The sequence below is a fragment of the Anopheles aquasalis genome, chromosome 2 (genome assembly GCF_943734665.1).
Source record: "Anopheles aquasalis chromosome 2, idAnoAquaMG_Q_19, whole genome shotgun sequence".
NCBI classification, from domain to species: Eukaryota; Metazoa; Arthropoda; class Insecta; order Diptera; family Culicidae; genus Anopheles; species Anopheles aquasalis.
The window spans coordinates 12632501-12652500 of NC_064877.1; the positions used below are offsets into that span (position 1 = coordinate 12632501).

At 52.5% G+C, this 20000-nt stretch overlaps 1 protein-coding gene across 2 annotated transcripts in view; it reads right to left on the minus strand.

The window, feature by feature from the left end:
• Positions 1-20000, minus strand: part of LOC126572740 (homeobox protein homothorax) — a 162180-nt gene that overhangs the window by 141082 nt on the left and 1098 nt on the right. For both annotated transcript variants that reach the window (XM_050232323.1, XM_050232322.1), the window contains exon 2: positions 16901-19256. In XM_050232323.1, the coding sequence (XP_050088280.1) occupies positions 16901-16915 (15 nt within the window). In that variant the 5' untranslated portion in view covers positions 16916-19256. The remainder of the gene's footprint in view (positions 1-16900; positions 19257-20000) is intronic.

The window sequence follows — 20000 nt, forward strand, 5'->3', positions numbered from 1 at the left end:
TACGGTAAATCTCATGTTCCTCTTCTCATTTGTGAGGGAAAAAAGGGGGAAGGAGGGTGCGGAGAACACACACAACATAACTAATTCCGTATCGTTGGTTCTCGAGTTCCACACTCGGCATACAAGGTCCGCTGCTGGCCAATCGGTCCGGGATAGTGTTTTCGCCAAATGGAATGACCCCCCCTCCGTGTGAGGGAGTGGTAAGAAGCAAAGGGTGGAGGTTTGTTTTGTACAACTCTGGGCGCAAGGAGTGAAAGTCATCCCCCGGAGCACCCCAGGAAAACCCCCAAAAACCGGACCGGCAAGGATTCCGGTTGGCAAAGAAAGGGTTCCCCCTAGTGGCTGACAGTAAATAGCCAAGTAATTGATATTAATACAAACCGCCCTCCCCTCCCCCGGGACGTCACTTCCTGCCAGCGACCTTCGTCTTCCTTTTCTTTGTGCCACGCTCGCACTGATGACCTGAAGTCATCAACGACGGATCAACGTCCGACGACCGTCCTGCCAGCAGAGCAGCAACCACATCAGATAAAGTAATCTGTTCCTCCTCCCCCGTTGGGGGGGTTGTTGTTTTCCTTGAATCGTGATTTTCGCCTCACCAACACACACACTGGACAGCGAGAGTGAGAGCGAAGAGGAAAAATCATTTCCATGGTTTGTATCAATTAGGGATGTTTGTTGTCCCGCACGCACACTGACTGGCGGCGGCGCTGGTGATGGTGGCGACGACGACCATTTGCATAAAATTAGGTGAATTGTGCACAGTGGCGCGCTGGTGGCCCCTTCTCTCGTGTCCCTAATCTTTAAAGGCCAATTGATAGCGGGAGTTTGGTGAGAGGGGATCGTGGTGTCCCGTACCCGCAGAACATATTCAATTCCGTCCTTTCCCGGTCTCTTCTCCCATCGCTCCATTAACACGCCGTATCCAGCAACGCAGTGACAACGACATGAGCGGCGCTCAAGTATTACAGTAGGCCCTGCCACTAGGCATCAAAGGCCTACTACTATTCACTACTCTCTATTGGTGGACTTTTCCGGCCCGGGGGCCCCAAAAAAACCCCTGCACCCGAAGAAGTTTTCCAATTTTCAACCAATCAACCAGCACATCCGAATGGCCAATTATGGTCACACTCGAGAGAACTGCAGAGATGCTCTCAACCTCGAGAAGCGGCAGCGAACGCTTCTTCTATTCGCCTGCAGCATTATCAAGGACTACCGATCTAGTAGGTGATGGTTGGTGTTGTTGCTATGCCATGGAGATGCCAGTTTTCCCTTCTTTTCGTGTTTTTTTTTTCTTTCTGGACTCCCTTCTCAACTTAAGTATCACCTCAAGGCCTACTTATGCGGTGATTTTCGGTGTATCCTAGACCACTCCACACGCCAGAGTGATAGAGAGACGGGACACCTAAGGGAATGGAGGGAGGATTGAGTTGTTTTTCCAAAGCGGTACACCACCACCACTCGCCCACTCGTGGCCGGCACGCAACGCAACAACCTCGTGGAGAAGTGGTCCAGAAACCTTCCGCACTCGAGCTGGGAGCTCTCGATGGACACTTAGCAACCCATTTGAGAGACCGTGGGGAGTGGGGGGCGCATCTTTGGGACCTTCTTTTTCTTATTTTTCTCTTCGCTGAGATCAACTATCTTCATCGGAATGCCTTTTTCGGCCCGGGGACGGGGGGTTTCGATGTCGATTATGGTCTCGAGAGGAAGGCGCGCGGGATTACACTCTTGTCTCCCTCTCTCTTGTGTCGATGGACTCGGTTTGAAGTGAGTCCAGCAAACGGGCGGACAAATTGATTTACCAAAAAGCAAACCACCACCACTGCCACCTCTGCCACGAGACTCCCTCTCCCGGGAGTTTTGAGAGAACAAAACGAGAACGTGAAATCCGTCTTAAGTCGGCACCGTGTCCCAGGAGGAGGTTCAATTGGAACTCTTCCTGGACTTCCAGCACATCACACATTGTAATGCACCACCATCCACACGGGCCAGCGCGGGGTAAGCCTTTTCATTATTGGAGCTCCACACAGCACAAAGAGCGCGATCACGCCGTGCGCGATCGTATTGATCAGTCCGGGACCGGGGCCCGGGCCAGCCAGCGGCGTGAATTCGATTGTCGATCAAAAGATGATGCTCCCCTCACCCTCTCCGCCTCCCTTAGAGGGCGATGATTTTCACAAAATCACTCCGAATGCATGCAACGCATAAGAAGCGTAAGAGATGGCCCACACATTCCAGAAGGAGCACTAGAAACTGGCCTGTCACACCGGCACACCGGCGACCCCTCGTGACTTGTGATTGATTTTTTGCGTCTCTCGTGTGCCCCTCTCTCACCCGCGCGCTCTGGGGTCCCAAAAAAGGCCAGTCATGCTCCGGTCGGTCCGGATTTTCGGGCCATTTCAAGTCCGGACCACACCGCCATCGTCGTCTTGCCGTCTGGCGTAACTGCTCTGCAGCGACCCGGCAGTGACCATCGCGAGCCGTTTATTGCGTTGGCACGAGGTATCTGGAGAGGGAAGGGAGGGAGATGGACCATAAAATACGAACTCTCTGGCTGGCCGGCCGGTGGTCGGGGGTTGTCCAATCAATTTGATGATTTTAAAGCAAGCCCTCGCCTGGAAATGTGGTCCGCGTTTGAAGGTGGAGGTCGAAGGGTTGCGCGCTCTCCGGTGGTACACACTTTTGTGCAATAATCTCTGGAACCGATGGCCGGAACGGGCGGTCTTCGGAACGGGAATGGTCCCTCCCGCCCCCCCCCATATCTCTCTCCTCGCTTAACTGTTCTGTCTAACTGCTGCTAACCACCGCCTAAGACATCGAACCGTAAAGCATGAGCAGCACAATAAGAAGAAGAAGAGGATCCCATCCCGACCTACTCGATCCGATCTGGTCCGGTTTCTTTTGTCCTCCCCCCCTCGGGGGCCGCTTAAGTGAAAAGTTGAAAAGGAGAAGACGCCCTCCTCGAGGCTTTCCTGGGCATCAAGAATTCAATTTTGCGGTGACCACACAGAGCGAGTGCCGCGTGCGACGTGGAATTCAATAAACTTGACAGAAAAGTATAGCCACCCAGAGAAGTGGCCCACCCTCTCTGCCTTAAGAAAAGACCCAGGGAATCCGAAGCTTGCGGATTGTTTGGTTTTTGTTCGCCAGAGCCACTAAACTCCTACGCATGGTGCTCCTCCTTGGCCACCGGGGCGTTGTAATGGATTATTAAAAACAAAATTATGCAAATGAGAAGCACCAGGGTTCTTCCTGCTTCTGCTGCCGGATGCTGCTTCCGCGGTTTCTGTTATCATTCGCGGTTGTTCTCGCGCATAATTCGAGGGGCGAACGATACGCACTTCTCACCACCACCGAGAGTGAGCGCACGCGCCCGGAGGAAAGTTGAGAATTTATTTTAATTAACTAATTATTTCGCACCAAATCGCCAACCAGCCAAAGACCAGCGGTGGCGGTGGCGGCGAGACTGGTTTATGGCCATTCGCGGGCGTCGCATCGCAAATCCATTAGACACCCATTTCCTCCTCCGGATTTTGGTGTTTTTTGTCTGTAGGGGGGGTGTTGGAATCCGGAAAAGCGGGAAGGGGGATGGCTACCCACTAATTACTCTCTGTTGTGCTGGTGAATTTAGTGTTTGAGTACAAAACGCAAACGCACAAAAATTGGTGCTGGAAAAGTCAAACAACATGAGCCCCCCCCCCCCCCCCATCAATGGCGGTGGGGTTCCGTTAAGCTGTGGCGGTGTGGTTCCGGTTTCCGGAGTGGGGTCCCCCTCCCCCCCGGGGTGGACGCATTAGGGAACAATAAAAATCCGTGCGCGAAATTTATGCATAATTACAACGCGACGACGACGTACTACGCATTCGTTTGCATTGTGACCCCCCGCGCCCGGCTACCCAGTTGTCAGCACAGCTGGACTTCCGGATTCGCTTCTGGGGAGTTCCCTCTATGCCCAGAGTGGGGACAGTTGGTTTGCACATTTGTCTAATTTGATGTCCAGCACACCTGGCCACCAAGTACCTGTATCGATTCTGAGTGCTTGTCTGGCCCAGACGCCCAGACAGCCCATTTTGGGGTCCCTCCCCCACAGGTGCGTCGATTTGGAAATAATAATTTTATATAAATGTTGCAATAAACAACTGTGGTTGTCCCGCGAGGAGCAAGGGAGTACGTGGCGTGCGCGATGACACGTAATAAATAAAAGATTGACAAAAATGGCCGTAAATGGTCGTCCAGCCGGGACCGACCACTGCTAATCGCAGGTGAGGACCCATTAAAAGGTCTTTTGTTTAGTGCAAAAAGGGGTCCCGGAAGAAGAGGAATTTCGCGGAATCGCTACGCTACGACTGCATTTCAACACGGTGGTGCAGTCACCACCTGGCACCTGGCGAACGCCGCCGGTGCGTGTTACGCGCGTCAAACACGATTTGACATTTGGCATGGCCCTCTACGCCCCACCAAAAAGGGGGTCTCTTTCCATGTGTCAGCGCGCGCGCGCGCGTGCGGTAAGCAGCAGCATTGGAGGAAGGTGAGCAGGAGGCCTACTAATAATTGCAGGTTTTTAAACATTTATACCTAAATTACAATCAACGACTTTCCAATCGACATAATTCACGCAACATTAAATATTCATCGACCAAAGCGGCGGGGGTTCATAAATTGCTGCGCACCTCGAGGCCCCTTCCAAGGGGAACGGAAGGTGGAGACATGGCGGTCACATACGGGGGTAGAAGTAGTGATAACTCGTTGGAAGAACCACGGCACTACGCTACGGTGCTGTCAGAAAGGTCGAAACCTTCCACCGAGTCCAGTAACCGACGGTAAACGCATCGCAGTAACCTCTGGGCGCGCTATACATGACAGTGTACATCACAACTCTGCCGGTTATGGTTTCGTTGTTGGTCGCTTTTCAGGACTTGCTACCAGACTACTACGATAAATGTGGCCAAGCATGAGTTGGCAACAAAAGGCGAGACTCCATTTCGTGCTATCGGTTGCGGGCGGGGGGGGGGGGGGACAGAGCGCCAGGTTTAAAGGAAGCGTCCATCGGTCTCCTTCGATGATTCACCCTCGATGGCACTCTTTAATGTCGTAAATAGGCCATCCAAGGCCCGGTCTGGTCCTTTTGCAGGCTACACACAGGACACACGAATTCTAGCGGCGTCATTGTCCCGCGGTTCCCGTGAAGCGTAGGAGCGCCACCGCGAATAGTGTCAACTCATCTCGAAACCCCGCCGAGAGACCAGTGGGGTCTGACTCAGCTGTTCCTTTCGATGCCTTTCGAGCCCTCTTGCTGTGTGAACCCAAAAATGGCCTCCTGTGACTGTCACTGTGAACTTGAATTAGCATTACACGCGACGCGGTGCGCGGCCATTGCAGCAGACGGCGCTAGCACTAAATATGAATAAGGGAACGAAAGGCTTTCGTCCTGTGCCGCAGGCCGGGGGAGGGTGCCGGGGCCAAACGATTTGAATTGTTGTTTAATTCGTTCTTCGCGCGCTCTTTGTGCTGCTGCTCGGTGTTCCTGGGGCACGCCACAAGAGCCGCATTAGGAGGGTTGTATAAGGGACCTCCTTTATGCTGTGGTGGCTGGTTGTGTTTTCTACTTCTCTTTTTTTTTTTTACACCATTTCATTTCTTCCTGGTGCGCCTGGTGCCGTGTCCTGAACACACGGCCGATGGACGTGCCCGGTCGAGCACAACCCATCCGCAACAACAGTGGCAAGCGCTCCGGAACCGACGAATAAGAAGCGCGGCCGCGGAATGAGATCCTTCAGCAGGATACGGCGCCGCAGGCATACGCAGAACGGGGGACCATAGAGGACCAGAGGACCAGAACCAACCAACCAACCAACCCCGAGGACCGAACGAACGAACGAACGAACGAACGGACGAAGGGGTTCCTGGCACACAACGGCAACGCATGCGTGCCTCTCGCTCACTCCGCGTGCATGCGTTCCCCCCCTCTCCATCGTCCTTCGCTTACTGCTCCCTCTCTCTCTCTCTATCTCGTTGTTCCTGGTTCCCTCATTTCGGTTAAATGGATCGAATCGAAGGGAATAATAATGTACAGGGCGAGGAAGATAACAACGCAGGCCAGCGCGACCAACGACTGCGCGAGGACTGCCGTGAGGAAGAGGAGTCCGTGCGTCCGTCCGTTCGTCCGTCCGTCCGGTACATCGAAGTGCACTCCACTCCCCGCACCCTGCACGAATACAAGAGGAGTAAAGGGATAGCTCCGGTACTCGTTGGTGGAACCTAGGAAAAGCAGCAGCAGAAAACACAACAGCCACTGGTCCGGGTTGGAGGACAAGAGCTTTGGCGTTGTTGGCGTCCAAAAACCCCCCCGTCCATCCGCACTGCCTGCGAAAGGACCGAGGACGAATCCTCCTCCCGGTTCTGGTTCTCTCCCGGAGGCGAACCCGAGGTGTCCTGAGTCCCCTCCTCACTGTCCTCGTGGTCCCGAGAGCGAAAAAGGATCATCAATCAATTCTGATCCGTACGGCGGTGGCGGCCATTTTGAAATTCATTACTTACATGCCATACGCAGGGAACGACCGTGAACCGAGGCGAGGACCTGAAAGCTGGAGTAGCAGCAAAGGGGGCCACAGACCAGACCAGGCCAGGCCAGGCCAGTAGCGCAAATAGGCCGCCATTCACCGTCTCTCTCTCTCTCTCTCTCTCTGCACTCTGTTCTGTGTTGTTCTGGAAGTGACGTTTGAAGTGGGCTAATGAGGAGCCGAACGGGGAGTTTTGTGGGAGGCTTTAACCCCCGTACAGTTACTACTAATATGGACCGCCGCCGGAACTGGCAGAGGCTTTAATAAGGGCTGACTTGTTTTTGGCAGGGGGGGGGGACGCACCAACCCATCTGCCGTCCTGATGACGGCATTAAGCGGAAACCGAAATCAACAAACAAAGCTGGAGGCCGTGTGGCTCCAGGATGACAACGTCAATGGCACACAAACGCCCTCGTGGTGTGCTTATCTTTCTCGGGCATGTTCTTCTAGATTCGCCCAGATTTGTCGGAACAAATCTCCAAATACTTGCGATGGCGGTTGCCGGATTACTTCTTTCTCGAAGTTGTACGGTTCCGTCCGCTAATTGGGATGCCTTCGGGGGGGCCAGAAGAGGGGAACCTTGTGTCTGGAGTAGTCCTTTGGTTTGGTTGTTTTTCGCTGAAGAGTGTTGTTTGACGCACCTTCTTTACGGATGAAATCAACTTTCGTGGAAGTGCTGGCAACACTTCTTCACTCTTCCTGTCACGGAAAACGGAAGCCACAATCAGAGCAGGCCTATGCTACCCTACCGGCACCGTTTTCGGAGTGTTCATAGAGGCAGCAGACCGCGGAAGGTGGCCAAGCACCGGTCCCCAGCGGCTGGAGCGAGATTAGAATCCGCTTCGGTCTTTTCTCTCCGGTCGTTTCGATAACTTTGGCAAACAAACAGCAGTTATACCCTCGACCATAGCCAATCTGTCTGGTGCTCGTGCACACACACACGCACCGTTGCACACACATAGTGCCGGTTGTTATCAGTGCATCACCAAGAGCCCGGTGTGCTTGGATTGGGCTTGTAGTCACCTGAGGCAACCGGCAGGGAAGGGCCTCTCTCTCTTCCGTTCTCCCTCGACAACTGTAATCCATTCAAGCCCCCCCCTTCCTAGACCAAACACAGTAGGCCTCAGCAGACCCGGAGTTGACGGGAAATTGGGCAAACAACCCCAATATGTGTATGTATATGTATATACATATATTGATAAAATAATATTCGACAATCAGTGGCCGATAAAAATGATTTTTTTTTTTTTGGAAACCCAAACCCACGCCACAACGGGCCACGACGATGACGACTGCAACGCTCGTTCCCACTCTTATCATCACCTCATCAGGGGATCCGGGGTAAGTATGATTTCACTAAACTGACAGCAAAACACAGGAGACCGGGAACCGTGAACCGAATGGGAACCGGGTTTGATTAGAGCTTGTTTAAACATTTCCTTCCCGGGTTCTTGCGCCTGCTCGCGTGCTCTCAGAAGAAGAAGAAGAAGAAGAAGAAGCACCCCGTGAAGGTCCGGTATTTTCGGTTTAAAAGTGTTGAAAATTGGAAATGACTCCGCGCTTCATCGAATGCCGCCCCGCGGAGGGGTAGCGGAAGTGACCGAGAAGAGTCGAGTTCGAGCTCGAGAGCAGCCTGAGCCCGAGCCCTCGTTACCCTCGAGAGGACTTGCGTGGTGTTGGATCAATTGATCAAATTGAAATGGAGAGCCATCGTTAGCGCGCGCGCGCGCACTGTGGTGGTGTCGTGCTACTGTCGAACGGAACGTCCTGCCCCGGTCTGCCACCGTCACCGTCAGGCCAATCGCGGCCGCGTGCACGCCAGCAGAATTGTCGTCAATTGATGCCGCCGTCACAGTGGCCGCCGTGTGGGTCGTTGTGTGATCGTCGAGCCTGGTGGCCCTCACGCACGCACGCAAGCAACGCCGCTATCCCTTAAATGTCCGGCTTCATCCGCCACCATGCTTTTGGTTGACGGATGCTGCCCCGGTGCGTTGCTGCGACAACCGGCGACTACGATGGTGACAAGCGCAGAGCGCGCGCGCGAGAGAGAGAGAAATCCAACGATCACAGTTGCTTCGACGAAATCACTTCGAAGTGCCCGCAGTAGCCGAGGTGCCAGGCAAAGTGAACCTGCATTTGACAAGAATTGCTGCTGACCAGCCAGCCAGCCAGCCAGCCAGCCGAGGGAAGGGGGATACCAAAAGGAATGCGATCCGGTGCGATCCCACGCGCTTCTCTGCGCGCCACCACACTTTGGATGCTAAAAATTCACACAAAACACCCTCTGTGACCACCTTTCCCGTCCTCCACCGTCTCCTAAATGAGTCACATAACAACGACATGCACATGGATGTCCACACGCCAGAGGGCGCAATCCGTGTCGTACCGGTCCGGGAAAGAGAAACGGAGGTCTAGGTGCCGAGGTAAGAACCATTTGAAAACGGGTGGAGGAAGAGGTGAGTTTTGTGTCGAACCGGTCTCGTTGACATACTTTCTGACACCTTTTCGGACGCTCCATGCGAGGGATGATGCGCTGCGATGCGAGCATCAAGCATCAAACATCGAAGCGAAGGATCATAAAACGCGACGCAAGGGAACGCGCGCACCAACAACGGGTGGGGGGAAAACAGTAAAACTCAACATTCGTCGTCGTCGTCGTCGTCGTCGTCGTTCATCCCGGGGAACATCATTAAGATTGTCAAAAATCAAGTTAACGGCCACGAGAAGACACATCACACGCGGGATGACGACGGGAGACAGATTGAACCGAGCCGAGCTCGAGCTCGAGGAATGGGGACGAGAAATGAAATAAAATATTATGGTCATCATCCTCGTACGTCTGTGCATGAGAGGGGTCCTAAAAGGAATCCCAAAATCCATGCCTCACTAGCCATTACACCGCACCTCGTCCCCACAGCATCCACAGCACTCTATCCGCGGCCACGGTTAAATCATTTCAATGTGAACAACGCGGACAAGACACCAGAGTCGTCGTCGTCGTCGTCGTCGTCGGAACTACGAAGAAACGGACTGGCCGCGCGAATAGCTCTACGCTTTGCTCCGCTCCTTAGACCCCGCTGGTTAATGTGTGGTGGACCCAGGGCGCGTGGGTTTTTTTATGTGTTTGAACCACGAGCAGAAGGAGTATTATGGTGGGCCAGGTATGCCGGGTGAAATATGCCGCCCTGCATGCACCGACCACCAACCAACCAACTAACCAACCGGCGATCCAACCAGCCAGCACCCCGGGCGGCCCCGGGATTTACGTTTTGTTACGGATCTTTGGTTGCGCTGCGTCTTCGTCTTCGTCCCGGCGTGCGCTACAATGATGTCCCCCGTGTGAGGAAGGGAATGCCCGAAGAGAGACAATGAGGTGAGCGTACGGCCATTACGTGGGACACCCGAGTCGTAACACGCTCGCTCGCTCGCTCGCGGGGACACCGTTGTGTCGATGTCCCGGGTTTCTTGATGTCGATTGTTCTTGAGGAGACCACGACCAAGACGACCACGACGGAGACGCGAGGATGGACTAAAAGGAACGTCCGCACGGTCGCTAAAACCCATGTTTTCTCACCTAGCCACCAGCATCGTGCCCTAACCTTTAAAAAAATCTAACCTCACTTTCTGTCTTACCTAGCACAAAGCAGGCACAGGCAGTTATTTGATGTTGCTGTCTAAGTCGAAGCCCGGTTACGTCATGGCCATGTCACGCGGTATAGCACACGGTGGTCAGTATTCCACGGGTTGGGCTTGTCGACTGTCGTAAGAATACTCGGCCACTTGGCCACTCGGCAACTCGGCCATTCTCGTCCGAGCTAGCTGTCAATCGATCCCGGTATAGCCCAGTATCCAAGCAGGCTTGGTGCTCGTTTTAGAGGGGATTCCAATTCGTTGCCTTCGCTGCCGCTGTTGCAAGACAAGATGGCCGCAAAGGGCACGGGAAGTGGACACCAGCAACGGGGCATTAGGACGCCTTTGCTAGACTTTGCTTCTAATTCGAGGGTGTCGACGAAGCATCCACAATTGAGTTAAGCAACGGGGTGTTAAAAGCTGCTTATGAACGCGCGCAAGAGAGAGAAGAGGTTAAAGTTCCGTAAATCGCTGCTTAACGAAAATCGATCATAACAATCAGTCGATCCTCCATGCTGGTGGTGGTGGTGGCAGATCATCATCGATCCAAAGGACCGTCGCTTCGCTTCATCAGCAGCACACCATCACGCACCGCAGCATCATGGCCTACTACTAAGCATCCCTCGTCGTCGTTGGCGTCGCTCTCTCGCTGGTGACGCGCTTGACTGACAGATGATAGTGTCACCAGGCGCGCGAACAACAAGATTGACAGCTCCACAGCTCTCGCGCAGCCGTTTTGCGACCTTGTGTTTGAAGCATTTTCCCCCCGAAAGCAAAAAAAATACCCCCATCATCAACACGCAACACGCACTGATCTGCCGGGGTGCATCAATGCGCCATCGCCGCGCGGCATCCTTAAAATCGAAAGTCATCGCTTCGACTCCTCTCCCTCCAGGCGTGGGTCACTAATACAATAATTTCCTAACTGCATATCATTTGCCTTTGGGGCTCTTCTCCACTACGGGATGCCTCGCTGCCTGCCTGGACCGCAACGCTTATTTCGTCATTTAGAGCTCGTAGCTCGTGGTGGTGCTGGTGCTCGACGCTCGGACAAATGAAATGAACTTTTAAGCGCTAGAATCACACCCTGTCATTCCGATCAACGCCCTTTTTCAACCATCAAATAACGATAAACTTTTACGACTGTCATTTTATACCTCATAATTATACGTATTTTGTTATGTTTCGTGGCCCGGGCCCGTGCGTTTTTCTTTTCGTTTTCCGTCTTTTTTTTTTACGTTTATTTGAGGGATTTGGTGAGGCCTTCCTTTTTGTCCGTTTCTTCGATTGCTTCGATGATCTTTTTGGGGCTTTCTTGTTGGCTTTTTTTCTTCTTGGATTTTTTTTCTCAGTTCTTCTAAATCCCTGACAGCCTCTCTGGGGACTCGTGATCGGACACACGAGCCTTTCCACTGGCCAATTGATGATGTTTGGCGCGGCTCACCAAGGATTCTCGCCTTAGCGACGGCTTTTTTTTGGGAGGATTGCAGGAATGTTCCAGAAAACTGAGCAGAGACACTGACTTCCCGCAGCAGCAGCAGCTCATCTGCTGGGTGTCGTCGTCGTCGTCATCGTCATCGACGATCATCTGTTTCTTCGATTCCGCAGAGTCGGAGAGCAGATTAACCGGGCACCAAGCGTGGGGCCAAGGGGTCTCTTGGTGGATGGAAAAACAGAAACTCAGCCCGCGCGCAAAAGTCGTCCACTCACATATTGCTTTCGACACTTCTCGGTTCGTTCGAAGCTCTAACAACACTTCTCCTCCCGCTGCCATGACGACGACTTGGCGCGGCATGACATGTTGGAATGTTTCGAAAGCCAACCGCGCACCGACGACGGCCGTGTCGGAATCGTTTTCGAGCCATTTCCAGTCGCACCGATGCGAGAGGGCGCGCGCGCGCGCGATCGACAAAACGGATCATCATCACCGCCGTCGGAGGAGGAGAAGAAGATGTGGTCCGGATTAAAAAAGGCGGACTGCGGAAGGGTGAGCATCCGCGAGCACCGCACCACCGAACGGCACGCACTGGACACAAACGGCGGCATTTATTGAAAGCATCGAAGGCGGCGGCGGTGGCGGCGGTAAACGCGGCATCGAAGGCGGCTTGGCGGCCTTAGCGCTACATTTGAATTATCGCGGCCTTCTTCTCCGCGTTTGGAATCCCGCGGAGAACCCCGGAAAGCCCAAGGTACCAAGCCGGTGGGGCAGAGATAGTAATTGAATTTCAGTGGCCAAAGGGGCCAGAAGAAGACTCCAAACTCCTCTCACAAACTCAACTCTTCAATCCATCGATTCACGATGGAAGTGATGCAATGGCCGAATGCGCGCCGCTGCGGTTCTGGCTGGATGATTAACTACGGCTGTGCCCGGACGCTTTGGACCACGCGGCTTCATGTGCCATATTGCCGTGGCCACCGGATCCGTAACGGCCTCAACAAATCCATCTCGAGGCGGAGAGAGGGAAGAGAGCGAGAGCGTGGCTATTTATACCTTGGCCTCTTCTCGTCTTCGAAAGATTTTGTTTTGAATATTAAGGAAAATCTTCTTTGATTTTCCAAAACTTCCCCCCTCCGGACCCTTTTTGGGATCGCTGGAGGAAAAACGATCGCTCTCCTTACCAACCGGGAACGAGTGGAAGGTCCCGAAGTGTTGCCGTTAGTTTTATTTATCGAAAATATAGTATCCACCCTCCTCTTCTTCAGCCTCTCTTCCCCCTCAAAGCAGTTCCAGACCTTTGGCAATCACACGCGAGCGCACTTCTGGTATTTTCCCATTTTCACTCCATTTGCCAGCAGAAGATGAGTTGCTGGACCTTGCTCCTCTTCTCCTTGGTAAGGGGTAGTAAAAAGGGGAGGGGTTGGGGCGGGAATTAAACAAATAATAATTTATATATTCCCGATGTTTATCTCGTCAAGGATTGTATACAATCGATCACGGGCGAGTGTGTGCGCGCCTGGCGGCTCGAGCCGCGTAATAATCTTTCCGACCAGGCGGCGGCGGATGGCGGCAATTCCAGGTGAGAGATTCACCTCTATCGGTGATGCACTTTCGCCCCCCCCCCCCCCCCCCGTGGCTCAAGAGGTCGTTATTCAAAACACGAACAGCGCATCAATTCCAATCACTCACGCAGAGGAGCCGAGAACGAACGATTTTCAATGAGTTTCCACCACCGTGGCCCGCGGGAAAAATGACTTCATCCTGTACTTGGCCCAGGGAAGCTAGTAAAGTGTACAGCCGACGGCCTCGCTGTGGTCAAGGAGCTCCTTACGGGCCGCACCCGTATTTCATAAAATGTTTGGCTCTTTGCACGTGGCCACGGACACCACGGGCGGTCACCATAAACAACTCTAGTCACTAGCGGACGCGAACATGGACTTGTTCGACGATTCGGCGGGCCCTTTCGAAAATGGTCAAAACACGGCCACCATGGAACCAAACACGGACACTTCTTAGCTCGATGCACCTCGTAACACAAAAATTCGACGCACAAAACACGCACAGACCACGGATTAGTAGCACTCACTGGAACACTGGCACTGTGGACTGGAATTTTCTTTCGAAATTTTTTCCCTTCTTTTCGGTGTCGTCAAAGAACGCCATGAAAGGGAGCTGTTGCTATTTTTCTTCGGCCAAGGATTACCAATTCCAACGGGCAAAATGATTGTGCTCGTTTGCGTTCAGTGTTATGTTTAAATTATGCCGTCGCATAGAATGGATCCGGATTTTTGCATCGCATGTAAACCTCGAGCATCGGGCCACATCATCCTTCCGCCGGGAGCTCGTAAAGCGCGCCGTGATGACACCGCGAGACGCGCCGTTTGATGGCTTATTAGTCTATAAAAATCCATATCGAGTGCCTCGCTTCCACCAAACATTTCATCACACTTTTCATCACACGGCCACACCACGGGGGAAGGATCCAAGGAGGGGCCAACTGCAATCTTCTGCCATCTGTTGCCAACAAAGCTTATGCCGTGGCGTGCCCTTCAAGACACGACTCCGAAAGACAGGACAGACAGGGCTCAAAAAATGGTGCGAATAATAACAATTCGGAAGGAAGTACGGAGAGCAGAGTGAGAGCATACGGTATCAAACATCGAAACGGTCCTTAAGGATACCCTAGGAGAAGAATGGAAGGAGGTGGATGCGCTGGTACGAATGAATATTGCAAATTGACACTCGTGGTCGCGTTGGCATCGGAAACGATTACGCGCTGGTGGCCACGGACGGAAAATAGGAAGGAAAATTGGATCATAAAATGAGATGAACCGTGTGACATTTCCCCCCTTGCTAAGCACAGCTTGCTTAGTTCAACTTTGCTGCTGAGTCGCCAAACTGTCAAAAGTGTCAGTCAGCTTCACAGCGAATCCTAGGCCTACTACTAAACGGAAAAAGACATTCATCAGCAGCGACGAAGTAACGATGAACTAGTGCTCTAGTAGAGTAGCGACATTATTTATCCGCGCTTTTTAATCGGTTTTTGGTGATTGACGAAGCGAAAACGGGAATTCACTTGGATCGTTCCAACAATTTCGCATGCCCATGAGGTCCTTTTAGTCCTTGCGCACGTACACCTCTATACATGTACAGCGACACAATAGTTTATCGATACCATGAGCTCATGCGACATCGCTGCAGGTTGATCCCTAGGAAGTCGAGGTCCGTCGATTCAATTCCCCACCAGAATGGTGGTGGTGGTGGTTCCGGTTTGCAGCTTGCATTGCCGCTTGTGTGGACACCTCTAATTACGTCTCTAATCGTTCATGGTGGCTCAATTAGAGAGCGACCGAGAGAGAGAGAGAGACAGAGCAAGCAGCCACACGAATTGCGCGCGCGTTCGGGCATTGAAGTTATTTAGGAGACCTCTTCATCCCGCCTCCCTGACCGGATCTCCGGCGGCTTTCCAGCTCAGGGGCCACCACCAGAGAGGGTTCAGTGGACCCATTACATTACAGTAGATGGCGGTTCTTGCAGAAGACAGAAGAAGCATCAACTTGGCCATCTTGCGAGTCGAAATGCGATACGAAGTCATAGCGCAACACATAGCGCGCGCGGTTGCTCAGTGTTTGTGTCACGAAATGCCAATAACCACTGATGGTTAACGGTGGAGATGGGCCGAAAGATCCACTTGCAGCTTGATCTTCATCATGATCAGTGCGCCATTCCGTCTGTATGTGTGTGTTGTTGAAGTTGATGCCAGTTCCCAGTTAAACCTTTCCCTCTTCCTGAAGGCCCTTCATATTGCGCTCTGTTTACTTTGCGTTCCTTTAGAGCCAAGCGTGAAGCAGCGACGGGAGGTCCTGGATTTATGACAAGTTTTACGAGCCCCCTGTTCCGTCGCTTTCGCTGCGAAAGTGCAATCGAGCGCGCAAGGAGTTAACTTTCTCGGCGTTCTTGGACAGAAGGTCCCAGTAACGGGGCTGCGGGGGTACTGAATGTTGGAAAGTGTCATCGACAGGATGGTCGATTGAGGACCCCGTAGAGCGGCATTGTACCGCGCCGTGCAGCACAGTGTGAGGCAGTGCGTTTATGGCTTCAAAATTTTCTTCTGACCTTCGACCAGTTTACAGGCATTTTAGGGCCATTTCTTGCAGTGCAATCAAACAGACAAGGAGCGAGAGACTGTCAGTAGGAAAGAAGAGGAGAGCGTGCAATGGTGATCGACCAGTAATCCCGTTGGGACGAGCACGGGACAGGTAAAAAGGGTGATGCTAGGACCTCGCCGATCGCCTTGGATCGACCTTCGCCTTTAAAGCCGTCTCAAATCCAATCAGTCACCCCCAGGGGTCCTTCGGCTTTCTTCTTTCACCGCCACCGAGATAACAAACAATCCCATAACCGTACAGCAAGGACCAAGGCGCACTGATTCGAGGAGATCTCGGAGATATATCGAGGCCAGCCCCTAATATGCCCGGTGATGGTGATTTGCCTGTGTCCTAGGGACCTCTACGAAGGAGGCTGAGGTGAGGCGAGGTGGTGCTCGCCCGCTGTGTCCCGGTTAACCGTGGGCGAGGCTGCTGGGTCCACACAGAAATGGGATTTGGTGCTGTGCTAAAGCAGTGCCGGGGCTACACCACCCGACCGACCAGCAAGCAAGCAAGGTTGATGTGGCGTGTTTGCTTAGCCAAATTTGCCAGAATAACACAGACGCGCGCGCGAGCGCCTGTGTACCGGGGCTTGTGTGCGTCTTCGTTAACGACTTTTGCCTTTTGGTCCGGCGGTCAGATGTTGGACGACGAGGAGTTTGTACCCGCGCGCGACCATCGTCTTCAGCTAGAACTGAGGCGGTGGCGGCAACTTCGAAGGCGGATGCTCGGTGGCCGTTAGCCGAGAAAAAAAAAATACCCCGAATCCGAGCGGCAAGGAGAGGGAGAGAGAGGGACGCACACACGGAGAGAGAGAGAGATTAAAGCACCAAAAATTTGCATTTAAATTAAGATTCATTTTGGACTGGGTCTGGTGTCCCGGGAACCTCTGTGGGGGCCCTGGTTTGCCGCCGTGTGTCTTCGCGATCGATTCCAATCATTTGCCGTGTGCTTTCGCCCATAGCCCATCGCCCCGTCGCACATATTCCATCATCAGCATCATCAGCGTGCCATTCAGAACAACCCCTGCTCGTCGAAGAAAACCCTGCTAATCTGTGTCGCTAAGGCGCAGCAAGCGGTTTTTGGCGGAGTTTTTTTTGTTTTTGTTTTTGGGAACTTACCCTAGGCTGCGCCATTGTTGTGTTGTGGGTCGGTCGTAGTAGACTGGTCGCGATCGCGGTATCGCGGGTTTTTGGCGGAATGTGTTTCGCTGATGCTGCTGCTATCGCCCTGAAGATGCTGATTTCTTTCTCCTGGAGCACACTACTCTCTAGAGCGCGCACCACACTGCATGGGAACTGGCACAAGCACACACTTAAAAAATGCTATCTGCCAGGAGGGCAGAGGATTCCGCTCTTCTTTCGCTCTTTAGTGCCCTTTTCGGCGTCGTTGTTGGTCGTTGTTAATTCCACAATCACACATACGGTACGGCACACAAACACGCGTGGTGTGTATGTGTGACCGAAGCACACACAAAGGAGCCGAGAGGCCACCACACTCGACAACTCGTGATCGTGTATATCTTGAAGATGATCCCGCACGCACTCGCGATTCTTTTATGCCTCTGTGATTATGATCTTTCTTTCCTTCCGGATTTGGGCCCGCGGCTTTCTTCACTCACTAATCACACAAACATCGACACGCACACGTGCACACGTACGCGCACGCATACACTCCAATACACGCGCACATACGTGGTACACACTGGATCACACAACAGGAGACGGGCGATCGGTCGGCGATCGATCGCTCGCTCGCTCGCTCGCGCCGACGGCGAATCGCTGCTCGCGATACTCGCGGGCCACTCGAGTGCCACGGATTTACTTTGCGTCCTGCAGGCGCGGCCGCACATCGAGCGTCACCAGCACCGCCGTAGAATTCATGCTCCTGGGCCTACTATGTTTGCCACAAAAATTAACTTGAAGAAACCACTCAAACACGTCTCCGTCAACGTCCTTCTTCTCTCGCTACGCTACGTTACTCTAAGTAGGCTGCAAGTGCTCGTATACTGCTGTGTGTTGTTGCTGTTGTTGTTGTTGTTGGCGGTGGTGGTACCGGAACAAATGGGCAAACTGTTGCTGCCGTCGCTGTTGTTCTTGTGCTCTGACCACCAAATGCCAAGGTGTATACATAAATGTGTATGTATATAGATAGATATATATATAATAGATCTCTATATCTTTAATTCCCTTTTTTCCGTTTTTTTTCTTCTCGCCAGCTGTATCCAGAACTGTTGTATACAAATATAACTCTCTTCCTCTTGCCTCTTTCTGTCAGTGACACCACACCTTGCGCGATTTGTGCGCTACGTCCTTATGGTTTTACCGGGAAGAGGAACCTGCTGGATATTCAATCCGCTGCTGGTCTCTCTCTCTCTCTCTCATCTATCATCCGTATTTTTGTTGTTGCAGTTGTGGTTTGATGTTGCTACTGGTTCCATGTATCGTATACTTTCCGAATCCCGAGTGTCCCGAATACTCCGAATCAGAACCACCTCCGCAGCATCTCGCGTTCCCAGTGAATGCCGCCGGTGAATGCTGCCGATGATGCAGACGATGATGATGATGATCGAGGGTTTCGTGGGGTCTTAGGTTTTGTTTTGGTGTAAAGCTTCTTCCCTGTTTAATGCTGGGTCTAGCTGCTTTGCTTTTAACTTTTCCGCTTTAACAATTAGTTGCCGTGTTTTGTTTCGTATACTGTGCTGTATCAATCCCGTTCAAAAATGGGATGCGATGCCAATTCAATTTCGTCGAATATTAGGCGAGGAGCGGGCGGGGCGCGTCACGTCACTGCTGTGTTGTTTTTGCAGCGAAAAAGGGGATGATTTTGGTATTGTTTGGTGGTTTTCGTTGTTGTTTTTCTTTACTTTCTTTTTTTTTGCACAAAAATGCCGTATACTGGGGGGGTGTTGCTTTGCTTTTTTTTGCTTCCGTATCGCGGGCGCCGGATACTTCGAAGAGAGATCCGGACAATGGCACCAACTACCGTCGCTACTACCACCGTGTCTCCACCGCGACCACCAAACCAAACCACGGCTTGCTTGTGTTCGCTACAACGACGCTAGGCGACGCGAGATCATCTGCTAGCTCCTGCGGCTGCTGCTGCTCCTGTTGTTGCTGTTGCTAGGACAACACCGCCGATGACAGCAAGCATCATCCTGGTGCGCCGGCCACTGCCTACTAGACGCACATACGCAGCACTACTTCCCGGGATAGTAGTACCACAAACGGCCGACGACGACGACGGCAACAACGATCCTGTGCCCACACACGGTAGGACACATGTACACACTCTCCTCAGACACAAACGCGCGCGCAAAAGCACACACGCACACACACAAACACACAGACGTAAAGGCGCGCGCGCAGACACTTTTGGTGGTGGTGAGTCTCGTTCGCAGCACCACGAGAGATCACCCTGATTTTCTGATTAAGCTTATCCTTTTTTATCTTTTTCTTACATGTGCTCCACACAATTCTGCAAAGAAGAACCAAGAGAGAAAAAAAAAACCATTCACTTTCTTTGTTATCCTGGTGGGATCTCCACTCAATCAATCGAGGATCCTCGGTGCCGGCGTTCTGTTGTTGGTGTTCGCGATCGCCACGGAGACGGAGATGGTGTACCGCGAGAGATTTTTAAACAATAGACAAAGAGGACACGGACACTCCCGACCCACACAGTGATCAATGCGATCTCGTCGGATCGTATCGATCGTCTGCATGTGTGCGAAGGGGGAGATTTAAAAGGGTGAAATTTAAGAGAAAAGTAGAAGCCGCTTGTTCTCGATCACGGGGGAAATTAATTCGGAAAAATTCGTCTGCACAATAAACGGACGCACACAATTGCACACATGCACGTTCGCACGATTGAAAGATCACGCACCGCACCGCACCGGCACTAATACACCCGCGAGTGTGTAGGTGGAAAGCGCGAAAAATTATTACAATTATTGTTGTTGTTGTTGCAATTGTTGCGATTGGTGTTGTTGTTGTTGTTGTTTGCCGGCACACAACACAACACAACAAAACACGCCGCCTCCTACGACAACGCCGCGTATGTTTTGGGTGCGCTCTGTCCGGTGAGGTGTCCTTAATGCCGGTTCTGTTGCTGCTGCTGCTGCTGCTGCTGCTCCTGGGCCATACCGATTGGCCGATATTAGAAGATATTAATTTCCATTTCCAGCCTGCTGCTGCTGCTGATGATGATGATGATGATGCTCGG